Source organism: Alligator sinensis, unplaced genomic scaffold (genome assembly GCF_000455745.1).
Source record: "Alligator sinensis unplaced genomic scaffold, ASM45574v1 scaffold1584_2, whole genome shotgun sequence".
In the NCBI taxonomy this organism is placed as follows: domain Eukaryota; kingdom Metazoa; phylum Chordata; order Crocodylia; family Alligatoridae; genus Alligator; species Alligator sinensis.
The window spans coordinates 521,096-540,778 of NW_005842864.1; the positions used below are offsets into that span (position 1 = coordinate 521,096).

General features: G+C 45.2%; 1 protein-coding gene across 1 annotated transcript in view; it reads left to right on the top strand.

The window, feature by feature from the left end:
* The window catches only part of MAP7D3 (MAP7 domain containing 3), a 34,129-nt gene extending 14,895 nt beyond the window's left edge, over nt 1-19,234 (top strand). The window contains exons 8-21 of the mRNA XM_025191857.1: nt 2,025-2,123; nt 2,588-2,686; nt 3,780-3,905; nt 5,843-5,988; nt 6,734-6,864; nt 7,117-7,367; nt 9,929-10,064; nt 11,124-11,304; nt 12,292-12,396; nt 13,234-13,287; nt 14,480-14,567; nt 15,096-15,297; nt 16,151-16,446; nt 17,745-19,234. Coding sequence (XP_025047642.1) covers nt 2,025-2,123; nt 2,588-2,686; nt 3,780-3,905; nt 5,843-5,988; nt 6,734-6,864; nt 7,117-7,367; nt 9,929-10,064; nt 11,124-11,304; nt 12,292-12,396; nt 13,234-13,287; nt 14,480-14,567; nt 15,096-15,297; nt 16,151-16,446; nt 17,745-17,752 — 1,922 coding nt within the window. The 3' untranslated portion in view covers nt 17,753-19,234. The remainder of the gene's footprint in view (nt 1-2,024; nt 2,124-2,587; nt 2,687-3,779; nt 3,906-5,842; nt 5,989-6,733; nt 6,865-7,116; nt 7,368-9,928; nt 10,065-11,123; nt 11,305-12,291; nt 12,397-13,233; nt 13,288-14,479; nt 14,568-15,095; nt 15,298-16,150; nt 16,447-17,744) is intronic.
* The last annotated feature ends 449 nt before the right edge of the window (nt 19,235-19,683 follow it).

The following is a 19,683-nucleotide window of genomic DNA, read 5'->3' on the forward strand; positions in this document are numbered from 1 at the left end:
GAGTTCAAAGAACGTGAGTTTCTGATAATGCGCTTCCCCTTGCTTCCACCTGCAAATAACAGTTTTTCCTTACTGATGGAGGAAGCTGACTATCCAGGGAAAATAGTGAAACTAGCTGTTCAGAAACGGTTGCTATGGTTTTCTCATATAGTACATGTCATCACTGTCTTCTCCAGACAGCAAAGTTGCCAGCGACACAAAGACATTCACAAGTCTGCTTTGGGGAGAGAGAGCTTGATTAACTTTGTTTTACGTGCTCAGGGAGAGGAGAGGAGAGCTCCCCACCGCCTCCCCAAGGGTGCTGCAGCCTGTTTAGAGAGGGCGGTTGTGCTCGGCTGCATCCTTGTAGAAATTACTGATTCCGAGGGGCAAAAAGCATATATAAATTGAGGAGGGAAGGGGAAAGACTTTCTGATGTTGCATGAAAGCAGAGTAAGGGCCCAATTCTGCAGAAGGAGAAGGTCTTAGAGGTCCATGCCCCTACTTATGACCTGCACGATTTATGTACATACATGTTTGCAGGGCTGAGCGTTGGGTGTGAGCAAGAAACAGGACCATGCCATATATGAAGCATTTGTCCTCATTTCTGTTCATGTCCATATTTATTTCACCAGTTACCACCTGAGAGGGACTGGCCCAAAACCTCTGACTCCATGTGAAGCATAGCGTCTTTTGGGGGAATATCAGACTTAGCCTTATTTTCTGGAAGAGTCTGAAATAGGAAAGCTGATCAGGACTCCCAACCAGGGTCTCTCTGTTCAGGCTTCCCCTTCAACAAGTCAGAGCAGCACTGAGCTCCTGGTGCGGCTCCCCTAAAGCAGCAGTCGCCTAGTAAATGATGCAGCGAGTTGGGATTCCTCTGCGTCTCATCACTGTTTTGTATCGTCATAGGCACTTCTGGTTGTGACTTGTAAGCTGAGTCCACCATGCCGTGATGGCATCCAAGAGGCTGCTTTTCAAATGAAGCTTAATTTAACCAAATTTCACATTTTATTTCTATTTTATTAGCAACTTTAACTGTGCTTTTGCAATGGGGAGGTGAGGGGTGGGCAGAAAGAGATGCTAACCCTTTTGCACACCATATGTGCTTTTAAAGATAACGGCTAACTAACTGCGTCCTAAAAAGCAGGTGGCTGACTTCCAAACTGCGCAGCGGATATAATCCCAGGTTTCACCTGGTTTCTTCTATTTACATGTAGGTGCCTGGCTGCTGCCAGAACCTGAAATGGAAGTGGGATTGTACCCCTGGACCAGTGAAGAAATCTCAGTTTTCAGCTTGCCTCTCCTCTGGTTTACTCCAGTTGAACTTTGATGTCAGTGGAGTTACTTCTGACCCAAGCTCGTGTCTCTGTTGTCTCTGATTAAAAAAAACCCACGAGCAACAGCCTCTTTTAAAGCTTACATATTTTGAAAGGCATTCAGTGTCTCAGCATGTGCTTGCTCCCAAATCCTTAAAAAATAGAGTTAGGGAGGTTAATCACCATCAAATTTTGGCTTGCTTTTTGGAGCAGATCATAATTTAATTGTTCAGTGGTGTTATTTTTAATAATGCACTTCAAATTAGCCTTTGTTTTGGGCCTTTCAGATCTTTCTGTATTATCTAGACCAGCTATTGGCTTATATATTAAATGCCCTTAGGTACTGGGCTTGGGGCTTGGGGCCTGGGTTGCACTGGGCTTGGGGTCTGTCCCTTTTTATTGAATTTAAAGATGTTTTTTCCTGGATACATCAGGAGCAGTATCCTATTTTTCTGCAATGAATCTTGATTTTGATTTAAGTCTTAATTTTACCACAAATCCATGCGCAGGACAAACTTCAGGATAACTTTGCTGTCCAATGATTTGAAGATGCACTTTCATTTCTTGCCACATGTGGTTTCTGTAGGGTTGATTTAAATGAAACAGGTGTGTTGATTGCCCTGCTATCGCATACGCTATGAGCAGAAATAGTGGGGTTGGCGGTTAAGAGAACTCCTCCAGACACTGGATAAAGCTTAATCCTGGGATTTGCACTTTCACTTGCAGGTACCACAAAAAGAAGTGCTTCCTTAAGCAGATTGAGTAACAAAGTCCCTCTGCATTCTTCCCAGTCAGCACCCAAAGGTTCACAGGTGGAGCAGAAAGGTGTCGGAAACTGATTTTTCTTTTGTTTAATTAGGAAAGGGCAAATTAACTATTTGAGATAACTTAGCTTAAGTTTTGTCTTTAAGTTGAATGTCCAAACTTTGTTCATAAATAATTTCTACCAGAAGAGCGCATATGTGCAGGGCATCTGAATGTTTGGATGTAGAGATCGGGATGCACATGCTACTAGTAACAAACGTTTCATTCATAATTCTTGATTTCATGAAATCAATGAAATCTTGGGTTTGTCTAAGATGATTTCCCCAGAGATGGTACTGGACGGGGGTGTGGGGCATCTGCTAAAATAGATGACCAGCATGGCATAAGTATTGAATAATGCCACTCAATTCTGCGTAGGGGTATTCTTGGCAGTAATAAGAACTAAAGGCAAGAAGGGGGTAGGTTGTGTATTCAACATGCAAATGCCTTATTAAAAAAGAATAATCCTTGCACTTGGTCTCTAGGAGGAGCAGGAAAGAAGAGGAGCACATCTTTGAATAGAATGAATACTAAACCTCACTCTCCCCCCGAGCTAGAGAAGGTGAAAAAGGAAGAAAAACCAGGTGGTTAGCTCTTTCTAAAAACTAACCTTTTACTTTGCAATTTCAAAGCAAGCTGAGGAGAGATTTTTTGCCCTAGACTGTTCCCTCTGCTGTTTTTACTTTTGGAAACTTTTCAAGGATTTTAATTATGTAGTCGTAAGATGAATTAGCTCTCCAAACTCCTTGGATTTGATGGAAAAATGCTATTGGGAGTTTTTGGTGATTTGTAGCAAATCCGATTGCAAGTAGGTGAGCAAAAGCTTAGAAAAACGACAGGGAGACATTTTAAGGCAAAGAGATGATTTCACTCTGAAGGTGTTTTATTCTTTACCTAAATCTCACTCTCTTTGGCTTTTAAAAGCTCTGTTGTTTTTCCAGTTTAAAAGCGACTTCTCTGTTCCTGCTGCTGGACTGTTGTGTGTTCCTGAACTAGAGGGAAACTCTTCCCCTGCCCTTCTCCCTCTCCCCTTCCCTCTTGTGCCTTGTCTTTGCATCAAATCCTGTGGTTATTAATACTCTTTTCTAATCGTGTTGTTTACGTGAAGCCAAAGGACGGCTGCTTTTATAACAGATATTTTCCTTTTCAATTAACAAGTTGAAAACTTTCCTTTTTAGCAGCTTTTTGTCGTCCCAGGAAGCTGCAGGGTAATGCTTTGGAACCCTTTCGCTGTGAGCACGCTGTGCAAATCGGCTCTAATATCTGTATGCAGTAACCCACGAGATGTTTCTGGTTTGCACCCTAATCTGTCCAAATAACCTCTCTTGCACTTGAACTTCCAGGGAGCCTTTGCCTAGCTGCGCCCAAAGTTTTTCATGTTTTGACTTTCGTTTTAGCACCCATCTCTGTTTCGTTTGTGTATCATCCTTTTTTGCATAAAAATAATTAGTAATAAACAAGTCAAGGACAACAAATGCAGTCCTGTCTGATTGCAGCGTTTAATCCTTCTGTACTATTACTAGATATTTCCTTCTTCATGACTTTTTTTAAATATTTTCTTCCGAAAATGTTTTGATTTGCCTCAATGCTCACAAACCTCCTTTGCTGTTGTGCTGCTTGTTTCCTTTGTTATATGATTTCACGTTGGATCCTTTTTGATTTGTTCCCATCATTCAGCTCGCCGCTCCCAGTTCAGTCCTCTGGAGAGTAATGTAATCAGCCGCCTCCTCGCTCCCACACAGGCCTCCTTAGCTAGGAGCAAAAGTGCTGCTACATTATCAGCTGATGGACAAGATGCCTCAGGTAACAGGAGTGCAGAAAAAGCCTGCAAGGGATAGCAGTGCTCTTCAAGCAAGACCTGCCACGAGTCTCTAATTTTACTGCCCTTACCTGCAGCTCAGGCAGTTAGTTAACACATCCCTATGTACCATGCTACTTGCCTAATATTTGCTTTGGTAAAGTAAATGCAGCCCCTTTTCTGTGTTGCATGTTTGTTTTGCAATTTAATTGAGTAGTTTTGCCTTTTAAACTGCAATACAATTTTGGTTGCAGAGAATGTTACACTGATACTTATGTTTGACCCGATTTGAGCTCTGTGTTTTGAACAGGCGCCTAAATGAACGAGAGTAACCTCGTAGTACAGAATCTGAAATTTAAAACATTTCAGAGGAGGCATTAAGCAGGAAGTATTTCTTTTAGGGTTACCCTACTGGCTTAAGGAAACAAAATTCTCCATGACTCTTACTGGATGCATCTGTAAGAGAGATCCAGTGTGATCTCTCTTACAGATGCATCCACTAAATGTATTTTGTTTGATGTACAGGAGGCTTCAGGTGTTGTGGCACCAACCTGGAATCCACCCCTGTTCTTTTGCCCCCTTTCAAGTTGGTTTGCATTTCTTTAAGGCTGTGCAGTGTTTGTCAGATTTTGTAGCTCTTAAACCAGTTAAGAGTCTTGCTTAGTCACAGCATTTGTTCACTGCTGCCTTACACCTTTCCTTGGCTTATTCACAGTCCATGTTCACATTCATGTCATCCTTTATTTTACCACAAACTGTTGCTTTACTTCATCTGAGAGAAATACCATCTTTTTTTACTGACATGCACAGGATGCGAGTCTGGCTCTATTCAACAACAAAAAGTAGAGGTTTCATTGTATCAGTAATTTTAGTGATGCTTTCACCTGCATAACTCTGGTAGTCTCCTTGTTCTTCTCCAGCTCAAATTAATGGTCATAAAGTTCTGTTCTTACAACAATGCTATAGATATTAAAATAAAAAGTGTTATCCATAATAGTCCAGTAATTGGATGCTGGCATCTGTAGGTTGCTAGAATTTTCTTAATCCTGTAGAAAAATCAAATGTTTCCCCCTTAGACCTGTTAGTTTCTGTTTGTAAATACGTCTATCATAATCCATATTCTGTAGACATCTATATATGCACCATGGCCTTTTAATTTCTCTTGGTGATCAGTTCTGTACAGTGGTTGTATTTTGTCAACATAGCTTACTGCATATTAAGAACTTAACAATTTTGAAGGCGGTAAAGCAGTTATAATTTGACCCTTAATCCTTTACACTTGCATATTCTTCACTTGCCTCCCATCTTGATTTTTTTTTTTTTAATGCAGATAAAAAAGCCCCTGAGTATGTGTGGTAAATGTGCATGTACTCTTATACGGTTGCTTATTAAATAAGAACAATACATTAAAAAAAACCCGCTCAGGATGCTTAATATGGTAACTGCAATTTGTCACGACTCTTATGAAAAACTGTTCTTCAGGGTGGAGAAAATGATCCCTTTCGCTAAAACGTGGGCAGCTACATAATGCAAACGTGTGACATCCCGTTCTGGGCTCTAGAAAAGGCTGGCCCATAGAGACCCTCTGATTTGATCTCGAATTGCGATAGGCGCAATGCGACTGAGTTGGAAACTCCATCTGTACGCTGCAAGCCTGATGGAGACAATGTTTGAAAAAGCATTTTATTTTTATCTACCCCCAGCTGCTGCTTTCACAATGGTTTTGTTCTTGGTGCTGTTGCTTCTGAAGTACTAATTGCGTGGTGATGGTGGCTTGTCCATGACCTGTTGCAACGCGCACTTCCTGCGGTGTTTCCTCTGTATGGTTTCTAACACGCACAATCTTTCTCTCTCCCTCTCTCTCTCTTTCTCCTCCTGTGTCCTGTTCTCATGCTGTGCACTTGGTTCTCTGTTTTGTCTTGTCGTATTCCTAACTTTATAGAATCTCACCTCTGTCCTCGTTCAGCTTCAGCCAGCTCTGTCAGCACGCCGGTCCACACTCCCCGAGTACCCGTACGCAGCAGGAGCATTGACAGATTGAAGACCTCCGTACCTGCCTCTGAAACAAGCTCGCCAGACTCTGCACAGGTCTGTCGTCTCGGCTAAGACATTGCAAGAAGTAATTCTCTTTTGGGGTAGATTGAACTAGGGCCCTGTTATACAGTTTCGCAGTCCTGCTCGAGAGCAATATGCTTTGCTTCAGAAATGCCCAGTACGCACATCAGAAGCTTTCTTTGCATTGTAGGTAAATGTTACTGGGCAGTGTCTGTCTCAAAGTAGCAGCATCGAAGCAATGGGAATTTCTACATCTCTACATTCCTGTCATCTTTCAAGCAATTGGTTTTAGAGTGAATTTAATCATCTTAGGTTGTTCTTTCCATTAAGATTAATAAAAACAAGTCCAGATGAGAAATGGGCATATTAAAGGGTCATTTTTGTGAGCAAGGAACTATTTTAGAGATGGTCTTAAACTGATTGGAAACAAATTTCAAGCGTGCAAGAATTTCTGGGTCTTTGAAGCTAAACTGAGATCAGTCTGATCTTTGAAGCTAAACTGAGATCAGTCTCTTGGATGTGCTTGTCTTCATCTACTGAGCCAAGTTCCCAGATTCAGACAGTCTCAAGCTTCTTGGAGAGCTTCAAATCTCCGTGAGAATTGTGCGGGCCGAGCTCTTGTATCTTTGAGGACATGTTGTTCATAGATCCAAAGAGCTTCATTAATGTAATGTTGCTGGATCCATGTTCCAACAAAGAAGCATCTTAAATAAGAGGGCAGGCCTTCTGCATTTCTCTATTATCTTTACATCATCAGTGTTTCTGTGTGTCTGGGCAGAAATCAGAGGCAGAAAAGCAGTCGCCGTGTTCTGTGGGAAGACGCCCTCCCTCCCCGTCTGTGTCAGCTCATAGAAGATCTCCTTCCCCAGCTAGTTTGGCAAAGCATCCGCCATCCCCCTCTTCAGTTAGGTATGTGTATCAGGTTAAATCTCTGTTCATCCTAAGTATCGTTCAAAACAAAAATGCAAGTTCTGATGCTCTCCAGTTTGGAGCGGTGCGCTGCTGTGTATATCACAGCCCAGGGGAAGGGTGCTTGGTACCAAGCTTGTCTGTGTCTGACCCAACTATACAGTTGGTCCAATACAAGATAATAAAACAGCCAAAGGAATGGTTCCTCTTCAGGGGCACGTTTCAGGCTAAAAAATACTCTTCTCTCAACAGACAAAATCAAAAGGCACGTCCACCATCACCCAGCATCTTAAAACAGAGGCCACCCTCTCCAACAACAGTTGCTAAACCAGCACCTATCCAGCGACCCCCTCTTACCCCAAGTGTTATCAGTATTACCAAAAAGAAGCCTGAAACCGAGAGCAAACCAAAGGAGAAGAGCACAGATGGAGCGGGACAAGAGCCCGGTGTTTCGCAGCCCTCGGAGAGGGAAACTGTAGCAGCTGCCTCAAAGACCAAAGAAGGTAAGTGCCTTCAGGTGACCAGCACACATCTTATTCCAGATACGGCTGTGGTGGTGCTAGCAAGTACGCAGCTTGAAGGTGGCACTTCCCTAAAGAGAGATTTGGGGATGTGGAACCCCCAACACAAATTGAATTCCTAGGCACCAGCTGTCCCTAAAGATCATGGTGGCAGGTTTGGAAAGTGTGCAGGCCAAGCTCCATCCCCTTTCTGAATTTCCCCTGAATGCCGAGTCTGATGCAGCTTCCTCCTAAGGGGAGGAAGAGAAGCCCTGATCTTTCATTGGAGGACTTTGACTCAAATTGGACATCTAATCCAATTTCCGGCCTTGCCATCAAATTCTCTTGTGATGTTGATTTATGGCTTTCTGCACTGAACTTCCCTGTGCCCTGGCTTCCCCATCTGAAAAAGGAAGTTGAATACTTTGCTAGTCTTTGTGAGATATGAGAAAAGTGAAATGCAGTAGCCGCTTCCACCCTCTCCAGTTCCTGTGTGGTTGTATTGAAATCTGGTTGTATTGTAGTTTGTGCTCTGTAGGGGACGCTAGGAAAGCTTCCCAGGAAAGTGTTGGTCAATTATTAATTGTACAGTGGCTTTAGAAAAACACAGAGTTGCTCCACAGTGTGCAGTTTGACTAGACAGTTCAAGGTTTGACTAAAAACAATTTCCTGTTCACGGTTTGGGTGTTAAACAGGCTTAGATTTGCAAACACATACACCCAACAAGTACAAATAGAAGCGTACATCTTTGAAGCCCTGAAATGTAAAGTAGATACCTTGGCGCTTTACACCAAAGGCCTATGTCCTTCACAAGTAATATTGTCAGGGTCAGGGCTGCAGGTTTGACACTTTTGATGTTTCAGTGGTGACACTATATTTTATTGATTTGGGTTTGTGGATGCAGAACACACATGACTCCTCTTGCCTTGACACCTGCGGCTGCTCGTTTGTTATAACAGTGTAGACCAGGGACTGTTGTGCTACTTGCTGCACATACACACAGGATACATCGACGTGGCCTCATGCTGGACCCCAGGTTGCTGCTCCCAGAATGGAGCCCTACCCACTCCGGGGCAGGACCAGCAGTCGGCAGTTAGAGCAGCCAGCCGGGCACAGTTCTGAGCCCCTGCCCACGCAGCTCTCAGTGGGCAGAGATGGGTCAGCCCCCAGAGATGCACTTCCGACACACTGCTAGGTGCCAGTTCATTAGAAGGACTCAGCAGCTGCCCTTGATGGAAGGCTGGAACTGTATAATGGGTCGTTCGCCCCAGAACTGACAAACTGCGCACACACCTTTGTCGTGCCTCTGCAGCTGTGCGTGCAGCTGACGTTTTCACTCGTGCAGTGGGCAGATGGTGTTGTCACATCCACAGCTGTTGAAAAGTCTAGCCTACCCACCTCGCCTAAGCATACAAAGATGTTCAGACATCACAGAAATGCATATTATAGTCAAGTATCTTGTTTTGGGGCCAGAAGCAAAATACCTTTAGCTGCACATGTGGATTTGCCGTCTTGAAGGAGGCAGCTTTTTTCATTTAACAACTTTCCTGAATGCATGAAGATGATGCTGACTTGAAGACTTTTATGCCAGAGGTTATTGGCTGATCTGTGAAGACATTAACAACAAAAAAACCTTATGTCCTCAGCTAGTGTAGAGAGAGGCCTATCTGCTTCAATAGCTGAAAACGGCCCTACTTTTTGCACCTCTGGAAAGGTGGAGATAGTTCCTAAGCCAGAGTTCTGTTTGCTAGGGATTTCTATAGTATGTTCACAATTAACTTCGTAGAAAGTGGCTTTTTGGAATATTTTTGTTTTCTGGTTAACATGTTTCTTTATTCAGATACCACGGTAGTAGGCATAGTATTAAAAGGCGATTGCTTATATGCACGTGTGCACGCGCACAGCCACTTGGGCTGTTTTGTTCTCCATGGAAATGAGAAATTCCACACGTCGCAGCCACGTGGAAAGATTCGTCGTCCTAGAGAGTTTGTCCTCTACTGACATGAAGTGGTAGAGATGGACTGCACATTATTTTCATCAAAGCTCAGTATAAACAAGAAAGCATAAATGTTAAATTTGTTTCAGAAGATTTTTTAAAATTTAAATTTGCCTTTTTGCTCCTGAACGTGCTTGTTCAGACTATTAGAAGAACGACTGAGCTTATTTTTATGTAGTAATATCTCACCAGATTTTTTTTAACGAGTTATTAGAATAGGCTCTGAAGGGAATACAGCCTTCTTCTTGGAAGTGCCCCCTTCAGTGCTGCAGTGTTACTTCTGCTGTAGGTTTAGTTACAGTAATTGCATTATTTAAACAACAGCCAGTGCTGGATAGTTGGAACAAATTACAGTTGAATACCTGCAGTGTAAATCAGGTGCTTTTGCTGCTCTTTGCTCATCCATCTCCCATATGTTGAATACTGAGTAGCCTCCGAGACTGGGCTGTGTCCTTGTGGTCGGTTGGATGGAAGAGATCCCACTCCCTTCTCATTTTATGGTGGGGAAGGCACGTTCTGAAGGGGCTGGTCCCATATAACAGCACCTTTTTTTTTTTTTTTATTGCAGACCCTAGTAGCAAAAATATTGCAGGGACCACAACAGCCGAAGAAGCCTCGAAAATCTTGGCAGAGAAACGACGTCTTGCACGAGAGCAGAGAGAGCGCGAAGACCAGGAAAGGATTCAAAGGCTGGAGGAAGAACGGTAACCCTTCACTACCAGAAAATCAGGTTTTTGGTGTCTGTAAACCAGGCTGGGGGCATTTTTGGTGCACATCCCACCTAGTCAGAATTATTCCAGTCTTGGGGCAGGGAGACATCCCGGCTGGGGGGTAGGATGACAGAGCTCTCTGATAGCAACATCGAGGACTGCCTGTGTGAAATGGGATGGCACTTCCTAGGCGGTGTTACCCTCCCACGTCTCCACTGGGTCCACTCTTAACGTGTTAATACGCTGCTTACCCCACATTTAACTTTCCTCCGAAGATATCAGAAGTCCCTGGGAAGCGTTCCTCTTCAGCTTTCCAGTGACCGGCTCAGGGACTGTTCCAACTTGCAGGCTACTGGTTGCACACAATATTTGTTATTTCCACCCCACACTGAGTATGATAAAGCAAATTTAGTCAGGGGGGATCCTGTCTTGAGCAGGGGGTGGACTAGATGACCTTGTGAGGTTCCTTCCAGCCCACCTTTCTTATGATCCTGAATGTCCTTTGTGGAATCACTTGGTCTCTCGATCCAGTTGTCAGTGGACAGATGACCTGATCCCTAAATTGGCTCCCCTGTGGACTGACCCTGTCACCCCCAATTCTGTCGGAGTCAGGGCATAAATGAACTTCTGTTCTCAGGGATGGCTCCGTATCAGATTTGATTTTCTGCTCCTCTCCACCCCTCCTCTGGGATGGAGGTCATTAGAAAGAGCTTCATAAATGGGTTCCTCTGCAGAGCTCTCAAACCAGCACCTTGCATTAGCGTCAAACTCTTACTGTCCTCCTATTTCTGCACCTTAAAGCGGTGCAGATTTCTCGGGGGTACCTGGGAGGAAGGAACGGGGGAGTGGAAGGAAGGAAAGGGTAAATACAGATGGAGGGAAAGGAAGAAAAGTGCACATGCACCTGGGGAAGTTTGTGTGGTTCCAGTGACAGCATTGCTTGTTACTTCATTAGGCACAACGTGGGATGAGAGAGGGGTGCGACAATAAGAAACAGAGGGCTTGCTGCCTTGGAGGAGAGGCCTGGTTTAATCTGCTTCTTGGGAATCCTAGGATCAGAGCAGAGGAAATGGAAAAGAGAGCACTTGAAGACAGGGCCCGGATGGAAGAGGAGCTCCGGAAGCTGGAGGAAGAAAAGCAACTTGCCTATGAAGAGCAGCAAAGGCAAGCGGAGGAGGAGAGGCTTCGCCGGGAGCAGGAGGAGCGGGACAAGCTGGCAGAGCTTCAACAGCAGGTTTGCTTCCTAAGCCGAGACCACAGCTCTGAGCCTCGAGAGAGCAGCGAGGCTTTTTGGGGATCCCGAACCCCAGACATACGTGCTTGGAGGGGCAGGACACCACAGAAGAGCAGCCACTGCCAAAATTGTCCCAAGTCAGGTGGCCGTTGGGTCTGCAAAAGATGCAGATGTTTTCAAAGCAGCTTAGCAGCTTTGTAGATGAGAGCTTTAAAATCCAATAGACCTTCTCCATAACCTTCTGGGGGCTGCTCTTACAGCCACGGGCTCTAATTATCAGACACCAGCCCATGGAAAAGGGACGCCACGCCTCGCCTGACTTCTTTATAAATGGTAGTAATAATATGTCAGAGAGCAAGGAGACCTGGCTCCTCCTGATCACGAATACAGCTTTTCATGACTATACATTTTTCAATATATATCAGCTCTATTAAATAGGTTTAATTGATAGCAGCCCAAAGCCAACGAGGCTTATTATACAGAAACTGTATCCACGGTGTACTCTCCGATTACTTCTATGCTGCTTCGTAAATGTTTCTCGGCATTTTTATATGCCGCCAAACCCATCTAAATTGGTGTTAAAGAAGCAGGGATCCTCTTAGCTTCCCAACAAGGCTTGCAGTCATAACAGGAACAATTTTCTATTACAATAGGAGTAATAATCGGTGTGGCACCAGGTTTTGAAATACTGTTATCTGACTGCAGTTTTTAAACAGGCCCTTTTGGAAAGTTATGAGTTTAAGCTCCAACTATCTGAATAGCTTAGGAGGCGCCCAAAATATTGTGAATTTTGGAATTGAGTGGGAAATTGTCCTTTGCATGGGGATTTAGGTAAGAGTTGATCTGCAAGTTAAATGGCTAAAAGTGGTCGTTTGAACCATTTATCTGTGGGCCTTTTTGCGAAATAGCAAGTAATACAACAGCTCCTCTTCAAAGCCTTGAAGGTGACTGGGGTACTGAAAGTCATTGTCTCCTCCCACCCTTTAGAGAGAGGAAGCTGAAGCAAAAGCTCAAGAAGAAGCTGAAAGGCAGAGGCTGGAGCGAGAGAGACTCATGCAGCAGAATATGCAGGAGAGACTCGAAAGAAAAAAGGTGCCTGTTTTCTGCTTTCAGACCTTTCTTAAGCAGCATGGTGATAAAAGTGAAATAGGAAACCTGCTGTGGGAACAGTGTCAGCTGTAATCGAATAAATCTAATTTTGAGTTGGAACATGGAACATAAGAATTGCCATTTACTGGCTCAGCCCATACGTCCATCTTGCCCAGTCTCCTGTGTCAGACAGCGGCAGAGAGCAGATGCTGAAAGGGAGAGTGAACCGGGTCAGACCAGGGTTTTCCCCTGCTCCTCTCTCACTTGCTGCCTCCAGCATCTAAGGTCCAGGCAGTTTTGATTCAGAGGCCGTGCCCCTCACTCCCCTGCTAAATAGCTCCCAGTGCCCCTTTCCTCCAGCAATTCATTCAGTCCAGGGGCGGGCAAATATTTTAGGCAGAGGGCCACTTACTGAGTTTTGGCAAGCCATTGAGGGCCGCATGACAGGCAGCCCAGGGGCAGATAATATTAATTTTCTAAATTTTTTTAGGGGCCCCGCAGGCCAGATAGAATGGCCTGGCAGGCCACATCCGAGCCGCATTTTGCCCACCCCGAGCTAATCCCTTTTTAAATGTGGGTAAAACTGTCAGCTTCCGCAACATCTTGTGGCCACGAATTCTGCGCTTTAATTGCACACTATGTGAAAGAACTGCTCTGTTAGTTTTTAAGCAGCCTTACTGCCTATTAATTTCATTTTATGACCCTTAGTTTTTGAATTTTGGGTCAAAGGAGACTTTTTCAAGTAACCTTTTAAATAACAGAAGTTGATGGAACAAACCCAGTGCATAGAGTTCAGCCTTCTCAGTGCTGCAAGGTTCACTTCTGTTGTCTTTTTAACAGAGAATTGAAGAAATAATGAAAAGAACTCGGAAGTTTGATCAGAGCGAAGTCAAGGTACCTGCTTGTTTGTGACATGATAGAGGCGCATGGCGGGAGAGGTCTCGCGTCTCTGGTTCGGATCCTTTCCAAACACTGCACTTCGGAGGAGTGTGCGCCTCTCTCTGCATTGTCCTGAAATGGAAGGGCTTCCAGTCAGTGCCAGGATCCTGTGCAGCGATTCCCACAGCTTTCTGCTGTACTCATTCACATGCTCTCCCTGCTCCCGTCAAAGCTGCCTGTGTTAGCAGATGTGTGCATAGGCAGCGAGGCTGTCCTGACTGTCACCTCCATGTGAGAGGTCACTGAGAGAGGAGCCAGATTTTTCTTAGGAAGTTCCTCATTTATTCAGAAAAACCTTGCTCCAATTGTGAATGCAGCAGAGGGAAGGCCTCGACTCCATTCCAGCCTAACTGCTGTTTTAGCAAGTGCTTATGGCTTACCAGGCATTAACTGTGCCCCGGGCTAACGATCATGGGGGTCTTTGATTCTGTAGCTTCTTTATCCAGCAACCTAACTACTTCTCAGGCATGAGGCACTGAAACTGCCCTGCTGGGTTAGTCTGGGGGCTGTCTGCCCTCATCCGCCCTCTTCTCCCCAACAGGCCAGCTCCAGATGTGTCAGAGGAAGATCCTGGGCACCTCTGCTTAGGCAGACATAGAATTAATCCTGTGTCCCATGTAGGTCTGCCCATCCCCCAGTAGTGATGGATTTGATCCCTGAAATGATACATCCTCCCAAAACTGCACTGCGCGTGGCCCTGCGTAGCACAGGGAGATTATAACCATGCAGGATCCCTGATTTAATGTCATCGAGGGAAATCCCTAGGTTGGAAGCTAGGGGCAGAGAGACGAGCCAAGCCTGGGAGACGTTAGCCCCTCAGACGATTGCTGTTCCCCTCTACTACCTCAAGCTGTACGCAGTGGCACGGCTCTCAGCTCCCCAGGGCAGTGTTACTGGAACAGATGTGTGCATGATTTCCTTTCCTTTTGCTGCCCCTAGTCCAGCTGGCTTTGCTGCCATGTCTCCAAATTCTTATAAATGTTCCTTCTTCAGGGCCTCTGTGTAACCTGGACATAACTTTTTAATGTGTTGGCTCATGGCCTGAGCGATCAGGTTTGGGTCGTTGGCCATAACTGCGGTGCACGCTGCGTAAATAAGTCCGTGATGCCGGACTCCTGTGAGTAACGCTTGGAGAACTCTGTTGCAGGGTGAAGAGAAGTCTGCTGCTGGGATTAGTGAGGGAGAGGATGCTGAAGAAGAGGAAGAGCTGGGCCTGGAAAAAGCAGATGACCCTGGTAAGCAATTGCTCCCCCAGGTCCCGAAGGGTTAGAATTGCCAGTACACTGAAGGTGGACAGTCAGGCATGCAGCACTAGCTGAGTCTAAGGCAGTGGGGCTGTTTGTGGTGATGTGGACACATTTCCAACAGCTGTGTTACAATAACAATACATCATTGTAGTTGCCAGAGTGCAGATGAACAAGGTGGTTAACCAGAAATGTGAAATGATTCATATGACCGTGTGGTCATAGGGGTCATGCTGCAAAGCAGAGGGGCCACATGACAGACATGTGCCAAGGGTATCAAATTACCCAAGGGCACACCAGATTTCTCACTATGAAAGCAGGCAGTGCAGTTCCAATGCCTTTTTGGACCAAATCTCTAGAGAAGTGATCTAGTTTGCGCACCCCTGCAGCCAGCTTTCCAGGAAAGGAATGAATATGGCAATGCTGGGAGCTCGGCACACTTCAGCCAGGCAAGAAGTTGCTTGGGGATTTGCTGCATGGCCGTGCCATCTCAGACTTCTTTTCTATCTTTCTTTCCAGAAAAGATGAATGGCATTGCTCTCTCTCAGGAAATCAAGGGGGAGACAGAAAGTTCTTTCGAAGTTGCCTGTGGTTTGACCGGTGCAGAAACTTCAGTGCAAGATGCGGAGGCTGATGAAGTATTTATGAACGGAGATGAGCAAGACAATGAGAGAAATAACGACGGGAGGTCTTTGCCTGTTAATCAGCTACAAGATTCCAGGTGAGACTCCGTGTCTGTGTGTATGTGTAACTTGTGCACTCCATGTACCTGAAGTGAGGTTTATGGTCGTGTGGTAGAAACACCTGGTAGCTTTCTCTAGGCAAAGCCTCTCACCAGTGAAATAAATGCTACCTTTAAATTAGATACACGATTAAGCTAAATCCACAGGATTTTGCTGTGGACCAGACTGCCCAGCAAGTGAACCGTGGGCGTTCCCAGCAAGCGAGGCTTTTAGTTCATCATTTGTTTAGAGATAAAGAATTTCTATCCAGTCCTAGGAAATCTCTTGACTCCTGGACAGTTTTGTTAGCTGGTTCAGAGCTAATGATGCTTTGGGACTGGCACTGCAAGGACTGTTACATTTAAGTTTCTTATCATGCCTGCTATCATGTATATATTGACTGAATACAAAGTCCAGCTGTATCATGATTTCTTCAGCGTGGTTGAAACCTGCTCCTTCGTTGGAGTGTGGATTGATGGACTAGAACCCCTCACGTGGGCGTGCCATGATAGACACGTGCCAAGGGTATCAAACTTACCCAAGAGCACACCAGATTTCTCACTATGAAAGCAGGTGATGCAGTTCCTATGCCTGTTTGGACCAAATCTCTAGAGAAGCAATCTTGTCTGAAGGTTACTGGTTCAGTAGTGACTGAACAAGATGTTGGTGCAGTTGTCTTCTGCTTTGACTCCTAAAAGAGTTGGGGCAGCATATCCTAGAAATGCTCTTTGGGCAAAATGGGCTGTCTTTTCTAGAGTAAGCAGTTTTGTGTCACTGGCTCCCTGTCCCTTTTCAGTGTAAATAAGAGTTAGATAGCCCTGGCTTCTAACAAAAATATTATTCTTTCCCCAGCCCTCCTGCAAAAGAAATGGTTATCCAGAACTCGGAAATATTGCACATGAATGAAACTGATCACACAGTTGGACTCATACAAAATCTTAATGGCAAATCCAACGCGTGGACTTTCAAGGAAATTCTCGATCTTGGAGTACATTCCAAGTCGCCCAGACTGAGTTCGGATAGCATCCCTGCTGATAACTGTCATCAAAACTTGAATGATGCTGCTACACTTCCCTCTGGTCCCAAGTTGGCATTTGAGGAAGATGGTGCAGTGAATCCACCGACCAAACCTATAGAGGCTGCCTCAGGTAATACCCACTGACTTCCATCCGTCTCCTGCCCCCCCTCTGCATGAAGTCAGCTCAGTTAAATGTGCTTTGCACCCGAACGGTAGGTGTCTGAGAAGTATGTCGCTTGGTGAATCAGGAGCACGCCCACGCTGCAGTGCTCATAGCTCCCGTTCGGTCAGAGCACTCCCTGCCTAGGATCTGGTCGCTGCAGCCAGGTCCCCTCCCAAGAGCAAGCTCAGTCGCAGCAGAGCTGCTGTGGCATTCACCATCCTGAAGATGGGCTGTGCCTGTTAAATGCTGTGCTTTCCAGAACTGGTAGTGAGAGACATTTTGAAGACAGCAATGTGTTAAAACGTCTCTAGCTGCTGCAGTCCTTCGTCTGCCAGACCCAGCTGGCGTCCAGCTTTCCCTGCCCACAGTGCTGCAGTTTGGTGCCAGGCTGCTCAGCCTTCGCACTGGGAGCTGCTCCACTCTGGGTTTTGGTGGCACGTCCTTCCACCGGCCCCTTGCACAGCAGGGATTCCCACACTAGAAGTTCAGGACAGAACTGAACTGTCTTCCATTGGGGGAGAGTCCCCAACACAGAGGGGCTTGTCACAGGAGGCCTTGTCCACACATCAAAGTACAACGTGGGCAAAGGAGGAAGGTGGTGGCAAGGGGATGGGTGTGCTCTGCGCATCCTCTCTCCAGACACAATGTGTGAAAATTATACCACTCAGGCTTTTCAGGCTGGCACCCGTTGGATCTCCCCGGGGCAGACGTGTGTGCGTGATGCACTTTCTTGGATCAGCCCCATTATTAACTGATGTGAGCATGACGCCCAGATTGTAAATGGGTCTGTGCAGATGCGCTCACTCCAGCTGGGTGATTGTAGGGGCTAGATACGCTCAGTCGTGTCCCTGCAGTGTCTGCTGTGCCTTACTGGAGACCTGCAGGTTTTGGCACCTTTGCTTCTTCCTTCCCACATCTTTGCTCCGAGGTGTTTGAAACGTGCAGCCCAAATGCAGGTGCCTCTCTAGAACAGCTCTGTTGAGCTTACTAATAAATTACATGTATTTTTATTGAAGGAGGAATCGATTTTGAGGTTGGCTTTGAGGTAGGGCCACATAGGATGCAAGCCTGTAACAGATGCATTCCCAAATCCCTCTGCCTTGCACCACCTGGCTTGTCCATGGACAGGAGGGGACTGAGCAGCCAAGTGATTCTCAGCCAAGCTCTGGCCCCTGCCGGTGGCATGGCGGTTTGGCGTGTGGTGCGTAGTACGTGGTACACCGCATTTAACTGCGTTAACCATTTCTTCTTTGCTCTTTGGACAGAACTGTGAACACTAGAGCCCAGGAGAAATAACCTGATTGCACTTCAGTGACAGTGTTTCACCGAGCACCGAAGGCCTTGCTTTGAAAAGCTGCTTGTTTACCTTGACCCACCTTCAAGCTTGCAAAAAAACAAAACGAAAAAAAGACGACCAGGGAAGGGATAGCAGACTTCAAAATTTGCACCTTGAAACACTTCAGGGAGACTCCTTTGCTGTTGTTCCTTTTCCATGTGTTTAGTGGACTGTTTTTGACAAGGCTTCCTGGTTACAGACGACCCGTTTTCCTTTTACGATCTCTGTATGACTCTGTCTCCAAGTCCCTTACTCTGGTATTAGTGCGGTGTACGGGTGTTGCCCCTGGAGCTGCCCCAGCTGGCTACTGACAAGCTTTGCGCGGCCTCAGAACGGCACGTCGCAAACTTTTAACAAAGATGCGTTCGGTGGGGAGCGAAACCAAACCCCGGGGGTAACGCTTCCCTACAATGGCTCTACACTCATGAATGCAGGTAGGATATTTAAGAAAAGCCAAATTCAGTATCTTTCATCCAGCGCTGGATTTAAGAAAGCTGATGTTGGATTACTTGGAATGTGAAAGTAGTAGTAGTAGTTTAACAACACAGCATCGTATCATCACTAGTGCATTTTAATGTTGGAGTAGCGTTCTGCAGTACACACCAGTACACAGGCACTAATACTTTGCAACAAGGTGAAGTACCTAGACATGTTTGCTATAGTGCAGCTCAATATTTGTCTTGCTTTTTAAAATGTTTTCATTTGGATTACATATTTAAGGTTATCTACTCTCGTGTAAGTATTATTTTATTGTGTACATAACAGTATTAGACCACTGCAGTCATGTTTTGTTCATGTTAATTATTCTAAATGTTCCCGTGCTAGCTTTATAACAACGGCTGCAAATTTCACGTGTATTTCCCTTCCCTCGAGTCTGCGTAAAGGAAGCTACTTAACCTAAACCTGCCTGCTTTTTACAGCATGAAGAGATTAACTGAGCATCTTTTTTGAAATTGGCTGCTGTTAGAAGTTCAAATGCAGTCCTGTCCTTATGCCTCCGTAATAGATGTACCAGATAAGTGACTTCCTTTTAAGAATTGCTTTCTCAAACCCCGCTTTAAGCCATTGGCTGAAATGAACTAAATGAATCATCCAAATGGCAGCTTCATTTTCAGTGTTTAAATGCAAACGTTTTCGCTGGAACTAAACTGCGTTCCTTTCTTGACACCACAATAAAATAGGAAACCCTCCTCTCACCCCTTTGCTATTCAGACTCTAGTAGAACTGTTTTAGACTTAGAGCAGTGCCTTAGCTAAGAAGAAAATGTATTTTTGTATAATAGCTGTTTCATTCTGGCAGAGACAATCATTCTAACAAACCAGATGCTGATATTTTTTCTGTGCAGATATTATTTGTTGAATGCTCTGTTACAGCTGTATGTAAATACGTGTGCACTGTTAAATAAACTTTGCAGTTGAACCGATTGCCTTTTTTATGATGACCCACCTGCCCACCCCAGAAGTCGGGAGACGTTGCTTTTAAAATTGTATTTGTGTGGTTGAAAATTGTCTTTGTGCTGCCGCACTGCCTGCAGTGGGTCCTGTATGAGCCGATTGAAGTCTTTTAAGAACAAACCCGTTTTTCAGTTGTCGTCTTCCAAAAACCAGTGACTCGTTCTAACTTTTTCCCTTGGCAGCACTTTCCAGCCTGGCAAGGAAGGGAATACATCACGCTTTGGACAAAACATCTCACTTTTTTCATAACGGCTTCTCCAGTTTGTTGCAGGTGCTGAGACGATGCACAGTGGCTGGAGTAGCCTCGACTTTGTGAAGGTTTCTGCATCAGGTACACTCCTTATTTTCCCTCATCAACTTTTGTTGCTCAGGTACCGCTGAATGTCCTATACTCTGGAGATCTGTTGTAACTAA